Below are 22,788 nucleotides of genomic sequence, written 5' to 3'. Positions count from 1 at the left end.
CTCTGTAGCCATTATGCACATCATAGCGTGGTCACAACAGGCCATTTCTCCCCTGATCTTACTGCCCTATTTTCTGTTTCTTCTTTTTCTTCCTTCTCAGTCTGCAGCCCTGTCCCCATCTGTGTCTGTCTGCCTGTCTCTCGGTAACTCTGGTGTCTGTTCCTGTCGTTGTAACTGTGTCTTCTCTCTCTGTCCACCCCGCCCTCCCGCTGGTTCACGCTTCTCCCCTCCCACCCGCCCCACCCCTGCCGGCGCCCACCCGCCCTTCTCCTCATGCACCCGGCCTCGTCTCTGTAGTCTCTGCACTTGTCTCCCATTAAGGTCCCATCCATGGGGGGGGCGGAAGCGGGAGCGCAAGGCTGCCATCGAGGAGGACACCTCCCTGTCGGAGAGTGACGGGCCCCGCCAGCCCGATGGGGATGAGGAGGAGAGCACAGCCCTCAGCATCAACGAGGAGATGCAGCGCATGCTCAACCAGCTGTGAGTCCCGAGTCCTCCAGGCCCACGTCAGCAGCCCCCCAGAGGCCGGAGCTCCCCAACAGTGGCCCTCCGCCCGCAGGAAGGCCCCGCCCCCCCTCTTGACAGCGGGTTCCCTGTCTCTAGGAGGGAGTATGATTTTGAGGACGACTGTGACAGCCTGACTTGGGAGGAGACTGAGGAGACCCTGCTGCTTTGGGAGGATTTCTCAGGCTATGCCATGGCAGCCGCAGAGGCGCAGGGAGAGGTAACGGCCCCTCCCGGCCTCAGGGCCCCGCCAGTCCTGCCCCCCAGCTGGACGCCCCGTCCCCCCCTCCCCTCCCTGCACTCCTTGCTGCTTTCCCTCTGTGGCCTCCATCCTGTACCTGCCTCTCCCGTCTTCCTTCTTCCTTCTCTCGGCTTTCAGCAGCTTCCTTTAACCAGACTCTCTCTCTCTCCCCTGCCTCGCCCCTGTGGAATGCCCCCACCACCCTCCCCATTGGCCTCTCCCTTGCTTCCCTTTCCGCTTCAGCAGCAGGAAGACAGTTTGGAGAAGGTGATCAAAGATACCGAGTCCCTGTTCAAAACCCGGGAAAAAGAATATCAGGAAACCATTGACCAAATAGAGGTAAGACTGGCGTTGAAGCCGAGGCCCACGGGTGGCCCGTGGGTTGTGAGCGGGGCGGCGGGACCCCAGACACCAGGCCTTCCCCCTTTCTTTTGTGGGGGTGGAACCTTAAGACCTCAGGTTCTCCAGGGAGGAGGACGGATGTGGGCTCCGATCTCAGCCCTGTCACCTACTTTCTACCACTCCAACTTCTAACAGGCTGCTTATGGTCTCTCAGCCTGTTTTCGTTGTCACGCGGGACGTTTTTTTTTTTTTTTTAAGCTTAGTTATTTTGAGAGAGAGACAGAGAGAGTGAGTGGGGAGGGGCAGAGAGAGAGAGGGAGATACAGAATCCCAACCAGGCTCCTCACTGCTAGTGCAGAGCCCGGTTCGGGGCTTGAACTCACAGACCGTGAGATCATGACCCAAAAGGAAATCAAGAGTCAGATGCTTAACTGACTGAGCCACCCAGGTGCCCCTCAAGTGGGATCTTGATCGTACCTTCCTCACAGGGTTGTTTGAAGATCAAATGAAATGATGCACACGTAGAGCTGAGGGCAGTGTCTGTCTCCTAGTAAGCATGCCGCATGGCAGCTTTATTAGTATTATCACTCCTGGTGGTGTGATAGTGGAGTCCTCTAAGTGAACTTGAACTTTGGTGATTCTTCAGTTCAGCCTTTCAGCTGATGGAGGAACCTCCGTTGTCATTCCCTAGTCTGGAAGATCCTTCTCGGGATGGCAAGGGAAGCGGGTGCTCTTAGACGCTAGGTCTGCAGGGCTGTGGCAGTTTGTGGCACCCTGGGTGGCGGGGCTGAGGGGAGGGGGCTGGCTGCGGATCCTGGGTGCCCTCCTGCTCGTGGAGAGGACCCTTCCCTGGCCCTGAGCGCTCCTGCTTGGGGAAGACGCATGTGGGCCTCTGTAACTCTTGGCCTCTCTTCAAGCCCACATAGCACATTTATACCCTTGCTTGTCTCACGCCGCCCGCATTTTGAGATGGAAGTTGACAGATGATTCTCCTACATGCTCATCCTCCCAACACACATCAAGTGGTCCTGCTCCTTTAAGCCAGCCTGTTTTTGTTGCTTGCCCAGGCAGACGGATGCTAAGTTTTAAAGGCGCAGCTAGGTTTCTGTTCTCTGTTGAGTAGAGGGGAAGGGAGAGTCGCTCTCTGCTCGCTCCTTGACACCCATGTCACAGTCTTCCTCTTTTCTCGCAGCAGATTGGCGTTAGGAGAGGTGTTGGGAGAGCTGACAGGGGGCTTTGGGTGCAGTGCTGACCCTGGTGACCCATCCTCGGGTCACTGGCATAGATGCAAGGAGCATTTCCCATTGTCGGTGGTAAAGCCAAGGCCCAGGTGGAGGTTGGGAGGGAGTTCATCCTTCCTCTCCATCTAGTCCCAGCCCTACCCTGTCTCTGGCCACACAGTGAGTCTGCAGTTTTCAGTGGAGGCTGTTAGATGCCTCCCAACTGTGGTGCTGCCTCTCCTCACCCCTGCTTTAAAATTTAAAAAAAAAAAAAATTTTTTTTTAATGTTTATTCATTTTTGAGAAACAGTGCATGAGCAGGGGAAGGCAGAGACAGAGGGAGACACAGGGTCCAAAGCAGGTGCCAGGCTCTAAACTGTCAGCACAGAGCCCGACGCGGGGCTAGGACTCATGAACTGCGAGATCATGACCTGAGAGGAAGTCAGACGCCCAACCGACTGAGTCATCCAGGCGCCCCTCCTCAACCCTGCTTTAAATGCATGAAGTAAGGGCATACGTACAGATATGTACAGACAGCTGGTGGTCCTAGCCTTGTCTTTGGATAGAATATAATTGCTTCATTTCTTTCTTTCCTGTCCTGGTGAGTGCTGGGCTCCGGAAGCTAGCCCCTTCCCCTGCTGCTCTCCTTAGCTGGAGAAATTGGGGTGTAGGTGGCAGCCAATCTGGGCAAGAGCTGGTGACATCATGCCTTCCTGCACTGAGCGCACTCTGCTGCTCTGGAACCAGGGCCGCCATCCGAGCTGTACTCACTAGGCTTCTGACCCACCCAGGCCATCATCTCTTCTCTCCGGCCCTGTGACCCATTTACTTCTTCCTCCCAGTTCCCATCCTCTCCCTGTCCAGTTTGGATTAGTTCTGGGTGGTTTCCTCTATCCAATTCAGATTATTCACGGGTAGTTTCCTACCCTTTCTCTTTGCTCTCAGGCAGTCAAGCAGGTTACTTCCAAGCCGTTTTATTCTGCCTCTCTGTTTGGCCCCTGTCCTTTGTACCCCAAACAAAGAGAGGCAGCAGATTGTCTCTGGCCCAGATCTTTTCCACATCACCCCTCCTCTCAGCTCTACCTCAAAGCCTGTGGCAGAATCTGGCTCGGAGGGAGTTCATATTTCCTTGATTCTGAGCCCACCTTTTCCCACATGTAACATTTCTTAAACCGGGATACATCTTATACGCAGTAGGACATTGGGTGTGGCAGAAGTCTTTCTGTTGGACTCTGAGAACTGCCCACTCAGGAGACTAGAGTGATAAGAGGAGGATTGAGCCTCTTCAACAGTACGAGGCAGGTCCCCTCCTTTGTGCCATGAGGCTTGTGGCTACTTCAAAAAGGCTCACTAAGTAATTTCCCATCTTGGGGCTGGGCACATGCAGAGATGAGTAAGACCTGGGGCTGGGAGCGGGGGTGCCTGAGGTGGTTCAGTTGGTTGAGCTTCTGACTTTGACTCAGGTTGTGATCTTGAGGTTCGTGAGTTCAAGCCCCTCATGGGGCTCACTGCTGTCAGCACGGAACCCACTTCAGATCCTCTGTCCCCCTGTCTCTCTGCCCCCTCCCCCACTTGTGCTCTCTCTCTCTGAAAAATAAACATTAAAAAAATAAAAATGGAGGCGCCTGGGTGGCTCAGTTGGTTGAGCTTCTGATTTCGGCTCAGGTCATGATCTTGTGGTTTGTGGGTTCGAGCCCCGTGTAGGGCTCTGTGCTGACAGCTGAAGCTGCCTGCTTCAGATTCTGTGTCTCCTTCTCTCTTGCCCTTCCCCCACTTGTGCTCTCTCTCTGTTTATGAAAAATAAAATTAAAAAAATTTTAAAAAGGCCTGTGGCCACCTTCTAGGAGCACCCAAATTAGTGAGGGAGACAGACTGGGTGCAGCATTGTATTGGGCCTGCAGGAAGCCCAGGGAGGGAGCAAGGCCGTGCACAGATAGCCACCCTGGGCTCTCTGTCCTGCCCACACTTAGGTTCCTCTTGTCAGTGAAGGTCTGTTGCAAGAATGCAGGCCTGTAGCAGAGACCTCTGCCTTCCTCTGTAGGCAAAGATCCCCAGCAAAACTAAAAGGAATGATGGTATATTGGTGCCTTCTGGCTTGATCGGACTTTTTTATTTAAAAAAAAAAAGTTTATTTATTTTTGAGAGAGAGAGAGAGAGACATGGAGCAGGGGAAGGGCAGAAAGAGGGAGGCAGAGGATATGAAGCAGGCTCCTCGCTGTGAGCACAGAGCCCAGTGCTGGGCTTGAGCTCACGAACCGTGAGATCATGACCTGAGCCAAAGTTAAGAGTCAGCCGCTTCACCGACTGAGCCACCCAGGCGCCAGCATCTGACTTATTTTGAAATCTGAGCCTTCACCCGTGGCCACCTGGGCCCCATGCCTGGTGCTCTTGGTGTGTTAGCCCCTGGGGGTTAGGGGCAGGGGCACTGCTGACCTGGATGGTCTCGTCCTGCGCCTGCCACAGCTGGAGCTGGCCACGGCCAAGAATGACATGAACCGGCACTTGCACGAGTACATGGAGATGTGCAGCATGAAGCGGGGCTTGGACGTGCAGATGGAGACCTGCCGTCGGCTAATCACCCAGTCTGGAGACCGGTGAGGACCTCCCCCTGGAGTGTGGGGCGCGGCCCGCCTTCTGTGTCCTCCTCCAAGGGTGCATGCACCAGAGGCCGTTGGTGGGCAAGCCCTGAGGACCCCGTAGCTAAAAACCGGCAAGGAACAGAAGGGGCATGGGGGCAGTTTTTTATTGAAAGCCAGGCCCACAGTTCGTGCATCTCTCTGTGAGTTAAACCCCAACAAAAAAGTAAGTTCTAAAAAGTCACAAAAATACTACAGAGAGACACAAAGCTGGGGCCATCAAGTCTGCACTCGGGCTCAGACAACATCTCTCATACTGCGATTTGAGATATTTCTGAACTCTGAGCCTCCCAGGATAAAGACAGGGACCATATCCCCCATCAGGGTGGGGCAGGAGGGATTTCCCTCTCCCTTCCCCACTGCCCTCACCCTGCATCCACCCTCACCCTTGTGGCCCTCCTGCCCTTGCCTGAGATGGCATTCACTGGCCTGCCAGAGAGTAAGGCCATGGGAGAGGAATGCCAGTGTCATCAGGATTCCTCCCTGCCCCAAGGTGACAACTGGTGTTTTTTTCTAGAAAGTCTCCTGCTTTCACTGCGGTCCCGCTTAGCGACCCGCCGCCGCCGCCGCCAAGCGAGACTGAGGACTCCGATCGCGATGTCTCATCTGATAGCTCCATGAGATAGGGACCTACCTCCAGCCCGGTGGCCTGGGGCCCCACCCTGCCGGGAACTCACAGAGGCAGAGGGGTGGGGGGTTCACAGAAGGGGAACGCCATCTGTCCCGCCGCACCAAGCCTCGCCCCTGGGGACTGGGGCGCTCCTCCCTCGGGCTTCCTGCCTTAGTCCTTGGCCTTCAGGGTTCTGAGGTGTCTGGAGCGAGGCTCAGCCTGCCCTTCCCAGGTGACTCCCACCACAGCTGGGGCTCTCCTGCCTTCACGCGTGGGCGTCTGCTACTTCTCATCTTTAAAATGCTGCCAGAGCGATCGTGGCCCCTTACTTTCTCCATTGAGTAAGGAATGTGATTGTCAGATCTTCCTTCCATCTCTGAGGCCTCGAGCCAGCTTACTGTCTTTGATTCTGTACTGGTGCTAACTGGCCCAGGCACTGGTATGAAGTGGATTAGGCTGGTCCTTCCAGGGCTTGTGCAACACACATGCAGTGGGAGAGGGCTTCCCTCCAAGGTGCAGGTGGAGGGAGGCGGGACCAGGCAGGGCGCTCTGTCCCCCCTTGCGTTGTCATCCACCCGTGGATGGCAGTGATGGGGCTGTGACCCGTCCTTTATGGAAGTGCCATGCATTGAAGGGGCCTCCGGTCTAGGCGGCTTCTGGATCCGACTGGGTGCAGTACCTTGGAGGGAGATGGAAGTTTCCCAGTCAATGCTGAGTGGCAGAGAAAAAGGTGAAGCAATTTTATGTGTGTGTGCATGTGTGTGTGTGTGTGTGTGTGTGTACATGTGTGCTCAGGGTCTCAGTTTCTTCAAGTATCAGCTGAAGATGTGCCTCCTCCGTGCCTGTCATACACTGAGAGCAGCAGGCTGAGATGTCCTGGACTTGGAAAAGCTTGGGAGAAACTGGAGAGCCGTGAATGCGGACACGTCAGCATAACTGCCTGAGGGAAGCTGTGCTGAGCGGACATTTGAATGGAGTCTTTAATAATAATGAAACTGGCGAGTATTTATTGAACACTTCTGTGTCACTGTTTCAAGCACTTTCTGGTAGTAGCTACACCATCCCCTCTGTGAGGCACACACTGGTTTTCCTCACTCAACATACGAGCAGGTGCAAAGGAAGGCACCTGGAGGTGGTAGGTAACTTGCCCAAGTTGAACAAGTGGCAGAGGCCCTGGACCACAGTTTGTGCGTTTAACCCTCTGTTATACCTCAACAAAAAAGTTTTAAAAAGTCACAAAAAATACTAGAGAGACACAAGCTGGGGCCAAGTCTGGTTCTGGGCCCAGAACCAGGGCCTCTGCCCACATGGCTGCCCACATGGCTGGTGCCAGCCCGTGTCTCTGCCCACGAGGCGTCCTCACCCACAGGTGACGGCATTAATCCTCTTAACACCGCCCCGAGGATACTGGCGGTGGGCATTACCCCTTTTCCTGATCATTTGCTGCACAGTGCTGTGCATTTATGTAGCCAACCGAACATAATCCTTCCGGAAAACCTTTAGGGGCTGGGTGTAGCGGATCACTTTGCGGATGAGTAACTAGGGCACACAAAAGTAAATAATTTACTCAAGAACTTACACCTGTGAGGCAGGGTGGAATTTGCACCCTGGCGGTTCGACTGTAGTCCATGTTGCTAGGCCTCTGCTTCCGAGTGACCAGGTAACCAGCCAAGGCCAAGAGGACTTGGTAGCCCAATTCCTAAGCCCTGACTTCCTGTGCCAGTGTTTCTCCTCCAGGGGGCGGCAGACAGAATAGCTTTCAGACAGAGGAAGCCAGGTGACCCAGTGACAAAACAGCCTTGTCCTCTGAAGTGGACGTGCCCCATCACATAGCACCTAGAAGCCTTGGAGGGAAACTAAGCCAAAGTGAAGACAGACTGGTCTTCAAATTAGTGAGTGCCTATGCACATATGCTTTTGTAAGGCCTGCTTTCAGTCGGGCCCAGGACCTACAGTGGAGTTTTAGGTCTGGCTGGGGTATGCTGGGCCTTTCTTGGGTACTTGCAGCAAGGTCTATTTCTCTTTGGCACCAGCCTAGCTCCCCTCCCGTTTATCCCAGACCCTGGAAAAATCTAAAAAACAAGACAAAACCCACAAGAGTTGGTTGGATACAGTATACTTTATTGATGGTACATGATAAGGTAGGGCTCCCCAAGCCCCTCCCCTTTTTCAGGGGGTCTGGGATGGAAACTGGAGGTCAGGAGATTCTCAAGTGTGTTGGGTGATGAACGGGGGCAAGGACTCCCCAGCAGCTGAGGGCCTCTCTCTTCTTCCTCTTGCTGGGGCTGGTGGTCCAGGGGGCTCTTACTCCTTGGAGGCCATGTGGACCATAAGGTCCACCACCCGGTTGCTATAGCCAAATTCATTGTCATACCTGAAAGAGGATCAAGAGTTCAGGCCTATTTTCATGAACCGGCCACCAGAGGGCGCCACACCCCCAACCACACCCCAGCAGCATACCAGGAAATGAGCTTGACAAAGTGGTCATTGAGTGCAATGCCAGCCCCAGCGTCGAAGGTGGAAGAGTGGGTGTCACTGTTAAAGTCGCAGGAGACAACCTGGTCCTCAGTGTAGCCCAGGATGCCCTTGAGGGGGCCCTCTGATGCCTGCTTCACCACCTTCTTGATGTCATCGTATTTGGCCTAAAAAGGTAAAAACGAGATGGTTATTCAAGTTCCAATCTTGCTGTTTTTTACCCAAGACACAAACCCTGAGCCCACGAAACCTTTTCCAACTCCTACTTACAGCTTTCTCCAGGCGGCAGGTCAGATCCACGACGGACACATTGGGGGTGGGGACACGGAAGGCCATGCCAGTGAGCTTCCTGCAGACGGCAGGCAAAGCAGGGTCAGTACTGCTCCTCCCGGTTCCACAGACCCCCAGGGCAGAGAACAGCAAGGAACCTCACCCATTCAGCTCAGGGATGACCTTGCCCACAGCCTTGGCAGCGCCAGTAGAAGCAGGGATGATGTTCTGGGCAGCCCCTCGGCCATCACGCCACAGCTTCCCAGAGGGGCCATCCACGGTCTTCTGGGTGGCAGTGATGGCATGGACTGTGGTCTGCAAGCGTGGAGGAGGGAGTGAAGGCCCGCACAGCACCCCTAAAGTCATCTACCCCTTGACCCCCTCCTCCCCCGGGAAGACTTGAGACAGTGAGTCTACCTGAGCCAGTCCCTCGGAACCCCCAATGCCCCATGGTCCCCACAGCCCAGGGCCACATTCGAAGAAGGGAAGAGGATCTAGCCCTGGGTGAGAAATAAACACACTGGGCACTTTCCCCATCACCCGTACCATGAGTCCCTCCACGATGCCGAAGTGGTCATGGATGACCTTGGCCAGAGGGGCCAGGCAGTTGGTGGTGCAGGAGGCATTGCTGAAAAGAGGGAGGCAGGTCAAGGCAAGAACACGTCCACCTGCCAACACACAGTACCATCTAACCACCTCCCCACTCCCCTCTCCCCTGCTCACCTGACAATCTTGAGAGAGTTGTCATACTTCTCATGGTTCACACCCATCACAAACATGGGGGCATCAGCAGAAGGGGCAGAGATGATGACCCTCTTGGCCCCACCCTTCAAGTGAGCCTGTGGTAGAGTAATCATCATGATCCACACTCTCCCTCTCCTCAAGGGTTCCCCATCATTTCCGCTATACCAAACCCCACCCCCCATCTTTACTCTCCCTGCCACTCACCCCAGCCTTCTCCATGGTGGTGAAGACCCCAGTAGACTCCACAACATACTCAGCACCAGCATCACCCCATTTGATGTTGGCGGGATCTCGCCTATAAATGGAGACAAGCCGAAAGCTCAGGGACATGGGGTACCATGTACCACGCAAGGTTGTCAGCCCATCCTAGTAACTCCCTCAAAGCAAATTCCACCCTGTTCTGTCTTCTACACTTACTCCTGGAAGATGGTGATGGGCTTTCCATTGATGACAAGTTTCCCGTTCTCAGCCTTGACTGTGCCGTGGAATTTGCCGTGGGTGGAATCGTACTGGAACATGTAGACCTGGAGGGACAAGTGAGGGCCATCAAGTGGCTGCGCTTCAGCCAGGCTCTGCTCCCTACACCAGCTGTGGGGACAGCACTCACCATGTAGTTGAGGTCAATGAAGGGGTCATTGATGGCGACAATGTCCACTTTGCCAGAGTTAAAAGCAGCCCTGGTGACCAGGCGCCCAATACGGCCAAATCTGGTAAAGACAAGAGGCGAGAAGGAATGAAAAAGGGGTAGAGAATTCTCCCAAGCATGGAAACAGCCCTAGACCAACCCATCCTCTTCCAGAGGTTAGAAGATGGCACTTCTCTCCAGAAAAGTCCAAGAGGTCCAATTTTATCTTTCTTGAGCAACTCTGCCAGGACAGCCTGGCCAGAAAGTGAAGCCTGCCCAAGAAGTGATTAGGTTCAGAGACTGGCCCAACTCCCTAGTCATTACAAGTCCTGCAAAGGAGCAATGGCCATGCAGAGCTCTGCTCTGGCCGCCCCCGCAGTCTGGACACATGCCTGGCACATGGCATTTATCTCCCCCACTATTTGTGCCCTCCCTGGGAATGCTTGTTCCCTGTCTGGCCCAGCATCAGGATACACCCTCCAGGGAGCAAAGAGTTGCATACTTAGCATCACCAAGTTCAAAGGGCAAGAGTAAAGGTCAGAAGTTAACTGGAAGGGGAAAGCCCATCTCTTCCTCCAAAACAAAGAGAAGGGGAAAAAGGAATGCTTCTCAACCCCCTGATCTGTGGGCTCTAGTTTGCTAAGCCACTTGTCCCTGCAAGCCCTCTTCCAAAAATCAGGAGTGGGAGCGACAGATGTGTGTGTGTGTGCGGTGGGTGGGGGCAAAAAGAGTAGTAGCCCAGGCCCCAAGCTGCAGAAAGGTCAGGCAGCTATATTTAACCCCAGATTAGAGTGGAGAGGGGATCTGATTTCTGGAAGATGGAACGGGGAGAAGGGCAGGATTCCCAAGGCTCACAGACACCTAATCCTCCCAGTGACCTTTATAGCCTGGCCTTTAGGGTTGGGTCAGCTCTAGGTATGGATGGAAGAAAGGAGCCTCGAGGAGAGCCAGTGTGATGAAAGGGGCTGCTGCTACAGAAGCCATTTTGTAGTGGAAAATTTCTGCCCATGACTCAGCTCCCCCAACATGGCACTAAGCTGCAGCTACCACACCTCTCCGGAAAAGGGGGGAGGAAAAAAAAAAGACACAAGAGGACTCCCCTAAACCCATGTTTGATTCATCAGAGAATCGTCTAGAAGAAGCATCGCTGAGGGGAAATTTGATTGGCAGCTTAAGGGATGGTCTCCGGTCAGAGTTCTCAAGTCCAGCTCTTTTAAGAGCAAGACCGAGGGAAGCCTTGCCTCACCTAGTTTACGGGATAAAGGCGACTCCACCCCACCCAGGCAGGATCAGGAGGGTTAGTCATAGGCGAGGAAGGAGGAACAGTGAAGAGCTAAGTAAGGTTGCCTAACGGTGGTTCATTCACTTCCTTCCCTGTTGCAACATGGCGGCCGGGTTCCCGCAAACGGGCCCTCCCAGCGGGCTCTGCACCCAGCTCAGCCCCGGGCACCCCGGTAGGTGGGGAGGCCGCGGGCCGGTGGGGGAGGGGCTCCTTCCCGGCACGTGACCCCGCAGGGCGCGAAAGCAAAGAAAGAAGCCCCAGCTGGGGATTAAAGGGATGGGTCCTATGCCGGGAGGGGGGCGCTCTCGTCTACCGGAGGCAGGTGGGGCGGAGGGCTGCGGGCGGCTCGCGTCCGCGGGGGCGGCACTGCATGAGGAGCCACAGCTTGGGGGAGGGTGGCCCACGCGGCTCTTTAAGACGGGAGCCTTGGCCAGGTCAGAGCGCCGACCTTGAGTTCTCCTTGGGGGTGGGGGTGGGGGGGGTAGGACCACCGCACCCACGTCCCTCACGCGCTTGCGAAGACTAAGCGGGGCAATGCCCGCAGTAGAGGTTCGCCCGGGGCCGCGGGACTCGATGCCCCACCCTACCCTACCCCCTAACTCACCCGTTGACTCCGACCTTCACCATCGTGTCTCGGGGACGCGGCTGCGGGCAGAGAAAAGCGACCATTAGAGCGCGGGGGCGGGCGGCGGCTGCAGCCCAGCAGCTGCCCTCCCCTCCCCCAGGCCTCCATTCCCAACCCGCGCTCGGGCACGTCCGTCTTCCCGCCCCTGCAATGCGGGGGTCCGACCGCGCGGCCCACCCCCTGCCCGCGAGCGCTCCCGGCCCCCTTCCGAGCCGTGCCCGAGCCTCCCGTGGCTCCCCTCAGCCTAGCTTTGCCTGGCTTTGCCTGGCTCTACCTGGCACTGCACCAGAAGATGCGGCTGTCTGTCGAACGGGGAGGAGCAGAGAGCACCGGCGGAGGCTGCAGTCTCAATTTATAGCGGCGGGGCGTGGCGGGGAAAAGAGGGGGTGCGGGCCCCGCCTCCCGCTGGCTTGCCCAGTCACGGCCCAAGGGCGCAGAGGCCTGAGCTACGTGCGCCCGTAAAGCCGTGAGTAGCAGGGCCCGATTTTTTTTTTTTTTTTTTTTTGGTCAAGTGTGCACGCACCGAGCATGTGGGCTAGGGACAGAGTGGGGGGAGGGGACCGAGACGGGCCCAGTGGAGCCAGGGATCGCTGATGGCACCTAGGGCAGCCCTGTGGGCATGCAACAAGCTGTGGACTCCAGGGCTGGCCTCCCGGTGACAACGGAAGACCTCCGGGAGCCAGGACAGCTGCACATATGAAACGGGAGGACTTTGGGAGCTTGTGGGATGGGGAGTTGGGGCCAGAGACGGGTTGCTCGCGGCCGCATGCTGCCCCCCCCCCCCCCCCCCCCCCCCCCCCCCCCCCACCCGTCCCCTTTCTTTCAGAGGCTGAGAGGCGGGAAGGCTGGGGAACTTATTCTCAAGGCTCTTCGGTAGTAGCGGGGGAACTGCAGAGGAAAAAGGTCCGGAAGGGGTCAGCCCGTCTCAGGCCGGGCCCTGCCCAGCCCCCACTTCCCCCTCCCCAGGCCCTGGCTCCCGGCCTCTCTGGGCCGGGGGCCTGGGCTGGCACTGGGCAGTGGGGGCCTGGAGAGGAAGGAGGCTCGGCGGGCGGCTAAGGGGGAGGTTTCTGCACTGAAGGTCACGCTGTCCTGCAGCTCGGGCAGCCCAGAGAGGTAATAATTGGGGCGGACAAACCAGGCCCTGTGTGCACCAGATGCTCTCCCCCAGGCCGGGCTAGGCCTCCCACAAAGTCGCTCCCGGGAGACCGGAGTGCTGTGCCGCCAGGGCTGGGACACAGTGCCCCCTTCATCTCCTCCAGCCCGGGGCCGATAGCGGGACGTGAGGGCGGAAGTCCCTCCCAATCCTGGGACGTGCCGGTCAGCCCCAGAGCCAGGGACTCCTCTTCCCTGCCTGTGCCCAGGGGATGTTGGGGGCAGGGTGAGGAGTCCAGAAGAGACAAAAAATTGGGAGGCTTTGGGCATATGGTGGGAGCAGGCCCCCAGACCCACACAAGGTGGAGGAAGGGATCCACGCCACTCCAACAGTCTGGAGTCCGGGCTGCGCCAGTTTTGCAAGCTGAGGATGGAAGAAGGGCTACATTTGAACGCTTGAGAGGACAGAGGGTTTGGAAGGGGGTGGGGTGGAATGGACATGGCCCATCAGCAGGTGCTGGGGGCCGGGGATCCAGGGGCCTCTTTGCTGGCCCAGCGTAACCTGAGACCAGCCCCCTTTTCTAGCTGAAGAGCCTGTGGCTAAGTTTAGCCTGCCTGGTGATAACCTTTGCTTAAAAGGCAGAGGGCACGCTCTCCTGCACCCCGACTCCAACCCTGGCCCCTGCCCTTTCTGGGACTGCCCTCCCTCCTTGGGGCCCCAGAGCCAAGTCTGTATCTGTCTGGCGGCCTCATGCATGGTTGGTTTCCAGGCTTTTCATGAACCCCAAGAGCAGGGCCAGAGGGCACCTAATGGCGATAGGAGGTGGCAAGTGCCACTGGCGGTCTGCTGGGGCCTGGCACCGGGACCCAGCTGTCCCTGTTCCATTCCTGCTCATGCTCAACCAGGACCATTAACCCTTTCCCTGGAAAGGGCCTCAGGGGCCCCTCTGAGCCCTGGCACTACCCAAAGTGCGTGTGTCATCTTTCATTAGTGTCTTCTGCCAGAGGGAGCTCAGTGCCCACGGGAGCATTACTGATGCAGCCTGCTGTTGTCATGACAGCAAAGACACCAGTGTTGTCATGAGAGCACGCTCACTGCCTCTGGTCCAGGTGACTCAGCAGAGCAGACTTGGGGAGCTGAGGGGTGGGCAGGCTGAAGCAGTGCCTGCGCTGAGAGCCGGCTTGCCACAGACCCTGGAACAGTTAAGGAATCTCTAGGTAGACAGACCGACTCCACAGATATTATCTAGAGCTGGAGGGGATCAAGACCTGACCTTCCATCTGCTCAGCCGGCTAGGTCAGTCACTGCCTCAGAGATGGGCTCAGGGAGCACGCCGGGGGAGGGGAGGACGCAGATCAGCCCTTGGTCTAGAGAAGGGTTCCTCCACCTCGGCACCACTGATTGGCATTTTGGGCCGAATAATTCTGTTTTGGGGGTCTGTTTTCTGCATTGTAGGGTATTTAGCAACATCCCTGGCCTCTGCCCACTAGGTGCTGATAGCATCCCTCCCACCTAGGTTGTGATGACAAAAAACTATCTCTAGGCATTGCCAGAAGGCCCCCGAGTAGCGCCACACTGGTCTGGAGACTGGCCGCTGCACGCTTCTCCACCGTGCAGCAATCCTGTCCCTCATGTGGCGTGGGGAGGTGTCCTGTCCTTCGTGCGGCATGGGGAGGTGGAGGAGGGGAAGATGAGGCACTGGGGGAGCATGGGGCTTATCAGATCTTCAGACAGGACCCAGGACTTCGGGGCTCCTCTCCCTGCTGCCTGCATCTGGGCTCATGTAAGCTGAAATAGACAAGCTTAGGAAAAATGTCTAAAAGTATATAAAAACATTTATTCATTAAGAAACAAGGAGACTGGCAGACATAGAGTCCAATGAAAGCAGCTCAATTCAGTTCAGTAAGGCCAGTTTAAGAGAAATGCTTTACATCAAAAAGACCATTCTATATTAAAAAGACAAGAGGACAGGCAAAAACGGTATTTTACAAGGGAGCGGAATTCAAGTTCACTTCATAAGATACCCCGCACAGCAGGGACAGGAACAGGCAAGATGACTTCCTAGGGCCTGTGCCTTCGAGGAGGTGCTCGGCGGATGGGGGTTGTTTTCTTGGGTGTCTCGTCTTCCGTCATCTCTGCTGAAAGCTCTATTCAGAGGATTGGAGGAAGAAGAAAAAGCTGAGTCACAAAGATGGTGAAAAGTAGATCTCAGAGAACAAGTGGGACAGCCCCAGACTAGGCCCAGAAACAAAACCCATACTGTGCCCAGAGAAACACACCTGGGGGGAGGGCGGGGACGGAGAGAATCTACATGGGCAGGACCCCATCAAAACCGGCCTCCCCCCACCCCTCCCCAAGCTATGCTCCCTGCGAGCCACATCTGGGAGGGAGCATCCTACCTTCCTCGCTGGACTCATCACTCGAGAAGACAATTCTGGGTTTCTTTTTCGAAACTCGCTGTTGGGTGTTTGGATGCCGACGGGCAGTGCGGTGGGGCTCAGGAGTGACAAAATCACCGTCTGATGAGGCTGCAGAAGCCAGACGCTGGTGCCTCTTGGAGACTAGAAAAGGCCAACACATGAGTCCCAAAAAAAGGATACTCTGAGAGAAGGGCCCGATCTCTCCACTTGTGGGGCTGCCTCACGTACCAGTGGATGGTTTCTTGGCTGATGGGGCTCTCTGGCTACCCCCCTGGCCAACCTCAAGGTCTTCCACCGCATCCAGCCCTCTGGTGTGGCAGACCCGAAGCTTCTGCTCAAATTCATCTATTACAGCCTGGAGGGGGGAAGAGATTAAGAGCAGGCCTGGAAGGGGCACCTGGGTGGCTTGGTCAATCATCAGACTTTGGCTCAGGTCGTAATCTCAAGGCTCTTGAGTTTGAGCCCCGCACTGGGTTCTATGCTGACAGCTCAGAGGCTGGAGTCTACTTTGGATTCTGTGTCTTGGTCTCTCTCTGCCCCTCCCCTACTGATGCTCTGTATCTCGCTCTCAAAAATAACCATTAAAAAAAAAAAAAAAGAGCAGGCCTGGAAACTGTTATTTCTAAGATGAAAAAGAAACAAGGCCATGGAAAGAAAGACATGGTGAAAACATCAACGCCTATCACTGAGAGAACCCAACCCAGGGAGGGTACACACTGCAGGACTACAAGTATATGACATTCTGGGAAAGACAAAACTGTGACAACAGTAAAAAGATCAGTGGTTGCCAAGGGTCGGGGGACAGAGGGCGATGGGGGCGCACAGAAGACTTCTTGGGCAGTGGAACTGCACTGTGTAATACTACAATGATGGACACAGGCCACAACACACTTTGTCCAAACCCACAGAATGAGTGAGTGACCCCTAAGGTCAACTATGGACTTTGGGTGATAATGATGTGTCAACATAGGTTCATCGATTGTAACAAATGTGCCACTCTGGTGGGGGAGACTGAGAGCGGGAGGGGGGGGGCTCTGCATATGTGGCAGCTGGGCACATGTGGAAGAACTCTACCTTCGATTCAGTATTTACTTTTGAACCTAAAACTGCTGTAAAAGATAAAGTCCATTTTAAAAAAGAGAAAAAGGAAGACACAGGAATTGGAGACAGAAAGATCTGGTCTCAGGTGGTACTGGTTACTTCGTTGCAGTCGAGCCGAGGGAGGGGAACGGGCGGGGTAGGCGAGGCAGGTCCGGGCAGTGCAGTGCAGATGAACTCATAGCACCGGGATGGCCGCTGCGCTCACCTTGCCCTCGGGCTTGGCTCCGCGTCGCAGTTTGCCCACAATTGACAAAAAAGCACTAAAGATGGACTCATCCGATAGTTTGTCCCCAAAGCAGTCAAAATTGTCCAGCATCCTGCGGAGGCCTCGCTCTGTGAGGGGCAGCTGTGACACACAGTAGGCCAGGTCCCGATACTGCCGCTCGGTCCTGCAGATGGCAAAGGCGTCGTGAGGAGCAGCGAGATGGAGGAGCGAAGAAGGCCCGTCCTTCCCCGTCGGTGCCCCACAGCCTCAGGGACACCCCTTGGGAAGCCGGCATACCGGGCAGTGCGGAAGCGCTGACACAGCTTCTCCACCAGGCTCTCCGTCTGCTTGTCCTTGGTGATGTAGGAGAGGAGCTGCCTGAGGAAGGGGAGATGTGGTTGTGTGGCCTCCCAGGGGCAGCTCCGTTCCTGTCGTGACAGTCCTGTCTTCCCCTAGCACCCGCCTTCTGTCATCGTCCTGCCCTCTTCCTAGACCCTCAGAAAAAATCCACCCCACCCCCTCTGCGAAATTCTCACCGAGAATGGGAATTTGTAACAAAAACTGCTGCCATGTCGTGAGGACTCCTATGCGCCTACCGCCGCACTAGAAACTCTATGGTACTGAAGCCCCTCAAGAACTAAGGGGCAAGTGTCAGAGGCCTCACTGTACAGAGGACGAACAGGCACAGAGAGGTTAAGTTACTACTGAAGGTTATACAGCTACAAAGTAGCAGAGCTAGAGTTCAAATACAGGTTTGTCTGATTCTTAAGCATGTGCTACATGAAAAATGTGCCCCAAGGCTCAGGGAACCATACTTCATGATGGTGTGGAAAGGCTCTTCCTCCACCCCTCCCTCGGGGTCTGACAGGCGGCTGATGATATCTGGAAGGAGATTATAGATCGCATTGCCCTGTGAGAGAGAGAGTCCTGTTATCGACACAGGGTGTGTGTCTGTGTGTGCGCGCCTGTTCCCTCGGCAGTGGTCTCCTGCTGCCTCTCACCTTGTGGGAAAGCTCATTGAAGAAGTTCTTGGCCAGGGCAGCGATCTGAGGTGCGGGGTCGATGAGCAGCACAGCCATCTCGCTCACCTGCCCCTTCACCTTCACCATGTCCTTTAGAATCAGGTGGGTCATCACCAGCCCTGCTGTTCTCCGCACCTGCTGAGCTGGGTCCCGGAGCCTAGGAGTGAAATCTCAAGTCACTGGCACTAATGGTGAGTTATGTTGGGACACTGGTGGGAAAGGCCCTCAGCAGGAATCTGTTGCCCCTTCTTCTTCTTCTTCTTTTTTTTTTTTTTAAAGTAAACTCTACCCTCAGCGTGGGGCCCTAACTCATGAACCCAAGATTAAGAGTTGCATGCTCTATTGACTAAGCCACCCAGGTGCTCCTCTATCATCCCTTCTTAATGTGACATTCTAGAAGCAGTTAGAAAGCTGGGATTGGGGTAAGAGGCCAAGCTTGGAGCCAACGCTTTGGACAGAGGTGCAAATTCCTCTGGGGCTATACTTAGCGAGAGCCTGTACAGGTCAAGTATCAAGCAGATATCAAGGTAATGCTAAAGACCAGAGAAACAGTTTTAGTGATTTTCATCCTGACTGAACTACAGCCTCCCAGGGCTAGCAAGGCCTGCTACAGTGTCATGAGGGATCTCTCACCGAGCATACAGATGAGGTGTCCAGGGGTCCACCAGGTTAGGGAAGCGGATGGCCAGATCCCCAGCAGCAACCATGAGGTTAGACCGGACAATGGGGAGCGAGGACTTTTCCAGCATGGTGAACAGCAGGCGAAGCTGGGAGTCGCAGAAAGTGGCACTAGGGGCAAGGAAAGGATCATCAGGGAGAGGCACCATCCCCATCCTCTCTGAGAGGGCAGTACTGGCCCCAGGGCCTACCTGATCATGCAGAACTTGCCAAGGGCAAGTGAAGCGGCTGCAGAGAGCTCTGGGTTGCTGTAGAGGCCCGGGTTGTTGCAGACTTTAAGCAGAAGTGGAACAAAGGCAGCCAGGATCTGTTTGCCTGTCGGAAGAACGGCTCTAGGTCTGGGACAGGTTATCTCGGCCGGGGAGCAGGTCCCTCAGCAATTCTTCTTACCATCTAACAGCTCCTTCTCACAGATGCTGCGGATGAGTTCTGCCTCTGGATCATCAGCGGCAGCGCCCGCCAGCCCCATCTCCTCCTCTATGGTGGTGTCAGAGCTTGTGTTCTAATGGGGAAGAAACCAGGGATCATGGCTCATCCAAGACAGCATTTTTTTTAAAATTTTTAATATTTTATTTTTAAGAGAGACAGCATGAGCAGGGGAGGGGCAGAAAGCAAGGGAGACACAGAATCTGAAGCAGGGGCCAGGCTTTGAGCTGTCAGCACACAGCCTGATTCAGGGCTCGAACCCATGAACCGTGAGATCATGACCTAAGCTGACATAGGATGCTTAACTGACTGAGCCACCCAGATGCCCCCAAGACAGCATTTTTAACTCCAGCCTGTCTTTCATTTTGCAGGAATGTGTCTGGGGAAAGGCAAGTTCTGTAAAACCATTCCTACAGTGGTCAAATGTGTCTATAAAGAGGAAGCACACCTTAATTAAACAGGAAAAGAACTAGGACGCTGTAGTTTTACTTCTAAGTTGCCAAATGTGAACTGGCAAATTCAAAGTGGAACAAGCAGCATTGTTTTCAAGTTGCTAAAGCATATTCCTACATCTCTGAACTCATCCTCACAGAAGCACGTCATTTCCTGCATACAGTCAATAAACAGATCATGGGGACAATGGTTCAAGGTCACAGAGGTCAGACCTAATTACTCTGTGTCTTATTTGTCTGCAAGACACCACTGCCTCTAGTGGAAAGAACACAAGGTCCCCATAAGGTGGCAGGCCCAGCAACCACGGCTGATGGGAAAGGGGGTGCATGTGTGCTTATTCTAACAAGCGGTGCCTGAGGGGGAGCCTAGATTTCATGCCGAGGTCCCTAACTCAACGCTCTATGTTTCCCTAAAACTTTCCTTCCTGGGTGGTCACCAACAGACTGCTCCATCTTTGTTCTCACTAACCTTTCCCAGGAACAGCAGCAAGGAGGCAAGGTGTCTTCCTCATTTAACAGTAGAAAACCAGAGATTCCCAGAAGGAAACGTGAGTGACCCACAGTCAGGAAATAAATCCGGAAATGCTTGGGACACAAACCCAAACACGCAGACACTTCATTCACCTTCTCCTTTGGATCCTTAGTCTTCTGCTCCTGCTCTTCCCGAAGAACCCGGCGCCGACAGAGCTCCCCGCTCACTGCCTGTTCCAAGTGCACCAGCTGCTGCAGAGCCACATCTCCAGCCAGGGACAGCAGGTTCATCAACAGGAAAGTGGGGAGCATGGGGGTGTCCTCTGGAGGAGGGGAGGGAAAGCAGAGAGAAAGAGACAAAATTAAATCTCACAGGACCTTGCATTCTGTGTTGATGGCTCTACCTCTTGCTCATGTGCCATACACAAGCTGGCGCAGAAGAGAGAGATGGAGACGGGGGAGGGTGGGCGGGGAGGGACGGGGATGGTGGCAGTGACTGGCCCAGTCTGAGTGACAGAAGTGAGACAGTGTGGTCTGCGGAGGGTCAGGGGCTGCTGTAGGAAGCAGTGCTGGCAGTGGCTACTGGCTCGACAAGGAAAGCAGTAGACTCTGGCTGCTGCCCACGGGGGACCCTCTTGCCTACTTACTCGGGACCTCCTGGGTGGCGCTCTTCTCCCCCAGCTTCTCCAGGGCCTGCTTCGCACAGCCCTGCAATATCTGGGCACAGATCACCTCGGGGCCCTCTGCCAGCTGGTAAATGAGGGTCACTGCCACCTCTTTGAATGGGATCCAGAGTGGGTCCGGGTGGACAAAGCCTGTAGAGGAGAAGGGAGAAGTCACCCACTGCAGACAAAGGACTCCATTCTACCCGAGGCCTTCACGATAGCTCACCTTTTGTGACCACCTCTTGCAGTCGCTCAAACAACCTATATTGCTGAGGCAGCCGGAAGGGAGGGTGACGTTTGCTCAGAGAAGGCTGTCGAGAACAGGAAAGACAAAAGGTGGGTATGTGTTGAGAGTGTGTAAGAGGATGGCCACTGTCCTTGGTCTGGAGACCCCATGTACCTTTCTCCTGTCAGAGATGTTGGCAATGGCATGGCACACCTGCTGGGCCAACCTGTAGTCCTGTGGAAACTTCTCCTCCAGTCCTATGCTCACCAGTGTGTCTAAGTTGCTTCCCACGATTTCTGGTTTTCCTCTAGAGGAAGGAAGCCACACAGTCAAAGCTAGTCAGGGACAGGACTCTGGGGGGGAAAATGCCAAGCGGGGTAGGTAACAGCACTCAGTGCAAGGCTAGAGCCCTGAAGCAGACAGCAGAGGCTCTGACATGGGGCTGGCCCCTCAGAATCCCTCTTGCTGTACCAAATCCTGTTATTCTGCTGCACGGGGTGCAGAGGAGGGCGCTGGTACTCTATTTTATTTTTCACTTAGGTAGCCGACTCACGCACACAGCTTGGCTGGGCCTGACTGCTGTTATTGAAGGAAAGGGAGCTTTCTCAGAACCTTCCCTTTCCCTCTTATTCCTAGCATCTGTCTGGATCTGAGCCTCACCGTGCCATCATCCCAAGAAGCATGACAGAGGAACAGCGCTCCAGAGGAGAGCAGGGGACCTTCTCGGTCGCCCGCTCCCACAGCAGCTGGGTCACTGCAGGTTTCAATTCATCCTTCTGCACAAACTCACAGAGCTGAAGAGAAAAGAGAAAGGGCTCAGGCCAAAAAATAACAACCCCCCCCCAATCCTTGGTCCACTTCTCTGAAGAGAGTGTTGAGAGCCTGAAGTGGGTAAAAGCAATACTTAGGGATGGAAAAGGAAGAAGGAGGCTCGAAATGTAAAGTTGGGGTTTGGGGAGGTACTTGCACCTCTGTCACTTTTTTACCTTCATGCCTTCAAAACTACATTTATTAAGATGACATATTGAAGCCTGTGTGAGTCCATGGCTCTGACTACATTCCGGGGATTTCTAGTAGCTGTTGTTGCTGTGACCACAACTCAACATGTCTAAAACAGAAGACTCCATCCTTCCTTGCCTTTTCATTTTGCCCAGGGTACCAACATTCTCAACCACATATGCTTAACACTTCACAGTCAGCTAATTTCTTCCCCACTTAATCCTATCCATTTTTCCTTTATAATCTGTCTTCCATTAAGTGCAACTCCACAGCTTTTCCTCCCAGCCCGAGTCTAGTCCTTTGATGCTGCACATTTACAGAAGGTCCGTAGACCTCGTCTCTAGCCTCCTCTCCAACCAACCTGTATGCTCCTGTTGGACCAGTCTCCCAAACATCTTCTTCATCACGCCACACCTCTGCTCATCATTTAGAAATAGCTCTCCTTTGGAGCACTTGGGTGGCTCAGTCGGTTAAGTGTCCGATTCTGGCTCAGGTCATGATCCTGCAGTTCGTGAGTTCAAGACCCGCATCAGGCTGTGTGCTGACAGCTCAGAGCCTGGAGTCTGCTTCAGATAGATTCTGTGTCTCCCTCTCTCTCTGCCCCTCCCCCACTCACGCTCTGTCTCTCTCTCAAAAATAAATAAACATAAAAAAAAAAAAAAAAAAAAGAAAAGAAACAAAACTCTCCTTTGCCTATAGTAGGGGCTCTGGACCAGGAGAGCTAGCCTGACATTTCAGCCCAGCGGCTGCCACCAGGCTCCTTTTCTCCCCAAGAGAAAAATGTGGCTGGCGGTAGTGCTCCACCTGGTGGAAGCTGGTGGTCAGCACCACCTCCACCTGTCTCCACAACCCAAATACTTGTACTTCAAAAGCAGGTCCACCTCACTAAGATGTTGGCCAACAAGGTGAAAGTCCCGGACTTGTGAAAGGCATTCAGGGACCTTTATAAGTCAGTTCCAACCTACACTCCCACTTTATTATCTTTTGCAGATAACAGTTTCCAGCCAGAACGTGATCTTTTTCATGCCACAACTTTCTGTGCTCTTAATTGGCTTTCCATCTACATGCTCCCTCCTTTCTCTCTCTACATCCTACTCATCAAGACCCTGTTTAAGTCCTACCACCTCCAGGAAGCTTTCCTTGACTGTTCTACCTCATACTGCTCTCTTGCCCACTCAGGACTCGTCAGGGTAACGTACAAGGTATGAGTACGTTTTCTGGAGCTCTTATTGCCTGAGTCTCTGCCACCAACCAGCTGTGATTCGCCAAGTTCCTTAACCTCTCAGTGCCTTAAGCTTCTCACTGTAAAATGTACACTAACAGTATTACCTCACAGGGTTGTTGTGAGGGTTACACAAGTTCATATGAGCAAACTGCTAAGAACAGTCCCTGGCATGTCATTAGTGTTACCCTATCACCATTGCTGCTACAACCATTACCTGTGCCACATTTTTCTG

The 22,788-nt window shown here is 54.6% G+C and overlaps 3 protein-coding genes and 1 long non-coding RNA gene across 7 annotated transcripts in view; 2 read left to right on the top strand and 2 right to left on the bottom strand.

Annotated features, from left to right (window-relative positions):
* Positions 1-6,567, top strand: part of IFFO1 (intermediate filament family orphan 1) — a 13,290-nt gene extending 6,723 nt beyond the window's left edge. Inside the window, 6 exon segments of the mRNA XM_049624973.1 lie at positions 322-333; positions 335-480; positions 604-724; positions 992-1,084; positions 4,771-4,901; positions 5,461-6,567. Coding sequence (XP_049480930.1) covers positions 322-333; positions 335-480; positions 604-724; positions 992-1,084; positions 4,771-4,901; positions 5,461-5,569 — 612 coding nt within the window. The 3' untranslated portion in view covers positions 5,570-6,567.
* A 1,203-nt stretch (positions 6,568-7,770) lies between these two features.
* On the bottom strand, positions 7,771-11,590 carry GAPDH (glyceraldehyde-3-phosphate dehydrogenase). The gene is made up of 10 exons (XM_049624975.1): positions 11,553-11,590; positions 9,649-9,748; positions 9,459-9,565; positions 9,246-9,336; positions 9,021-9,136; positions 8,844-8,925; positions 8,461-8,612; positions 8,298-8,376; positions 8,013-8,194; positions 7,771-7,926 (listed from the first exon to the last, which is right to left on the bottom strand). The coding sequence occupies exons 1-10, from the start codon at positions 11,573-11,575 to the stop codon at positions 7,857-7,859; spliced, it is 1,002 nt and encodes a 333-aa protein (XP_049480932.1). The 5' UTR covers positions 11,576-11,590; the 3' UTR covers positions 7,771-7,856.
* Positions 11,591-12,387: 797 nt separating this feature from the next.
* LOC125918775 (uncharacterized) lies at positions 12,388-22,780 on the top strand. 2 transcript variants are annotated; one of them, XR_007456580.1, is made up of 6 exons: positions 12,388-12,686; positions 17,511-17,605; positions 19,449-19,518; positions 19,615-19,726; positions 20,355-20,442; positions 20,969-22,780. It is a non-coding gene; the product is annotated as an uncharacterized LOC125918775 (long non-coding RNA). The 2 variants fall into 2 exon arrangements; XR_007456579.1 differs by lacking the exon at positions 19,449-19,518 and having other exon boundaries at positions 12,391-12,686.
* NCAPD2 (non-SMC condensin I complex subunit D2) overlaps positions 14,484-22,788 on the bottom strand; it is a 31,679-nt gene continuing 23,374 nt past the window's right edge. For all 3 annotated transcript variants that reach the window (XM_049624971.1, XM_049624969.1, XM_049624972.1), the window contains exons 18-32: positions 20,993-21,126; positions 20,507-20,639; positions 20,333-20,417; positions 20,089-20,256; positions 19,595-19,764; positions 18,483-18,594; positions 18,284-18,407; positions 18,048-18,203; positions 17,394-17,571; positions 17,208-17,302; positions 16,690-16,770; positions 16,393-16,576; positions 15,315-15,441; positions 15,066-15,227; positions 14,484-14,813 (exon numbers count right to left, since the gene is read on the bottom strand). In XM_049624971.1, the coding sequence (XP_049480928.1) occupies positions 14,728-14,813; positions 15,066-15,227; positions 15,315-15,441; positions 16,393-16,576; positions 16,690-16,770; positions 17,208-17,302; positions 17,394-17,571; positions 18,048-18,203; positions 18,284-18,407; positions 18,483-18,594; positions 19,595-19,764; positions 20,089-20,256; positions 20,333-20,417; positions 20,507-20,639; positions 20,993-21,126 (1,995 nt within the window). In that variant the 3' untranslated portion in view covers positions 14,484-14,727. The remainder of the gene's footprint in view (positions 14,814-15,065; positions 15,228-15,314; positions 15,442-16,392; positions 16,577-16,689; positions 16,771-17,207; positions 17,303-17,393; positions 17,572-18,047; positions 18,204-18,283; positions 18,408-18,482; positions 18,595-19,594; positions 19,765-20,088; positions 20,257-20,332; positions 20,418-20,506; positions 20,640-20,992; positions 21,127-22,788) is intronic.

Source organism: Panthera uncia, chromosome B4, assembly GCF_023721935.1.
Source record: "Panthera uncia isolate 11264 chromosome B4, Puncia_PCG_1.0, whole genome shotgun sequence".
Classification (NCBI taxonomy): domain Eukaryota; kingdom Metazoa; phylum Chordata; class Mammalia; order Carnivora; family Felidae; genus Panthera; species Panthera uncia.
The sequence above is the reverse complement of the archived record's forward strand: the minus strand, read 5'-3'. Positions and strand labels throughout refer to the sequence as shown.

Bases quoted from the DNA above. Each gene is read 5' to 3' on its own strand.
- GAPDH (XM_049624975.1), bottom strand. From the start codon at position 11,575: ATGGTGAAGGTCGGAGTCAACGG. The intron at 8,377-8,460 runs GTGAGGTTCCTT...TGCCGTCTGCAG, and splicing joins GTCATCCCTGAGCTGAATGG to GAAGCTCACTGGCATGGCCT. The intron at 7,927-8,012 runs GTATGCTGCTGG...ATCCTCTTTCAG, and splicing joins TTTGTCAAGCTCATTTCCTG to GTATGACAATGAATTTGGCT.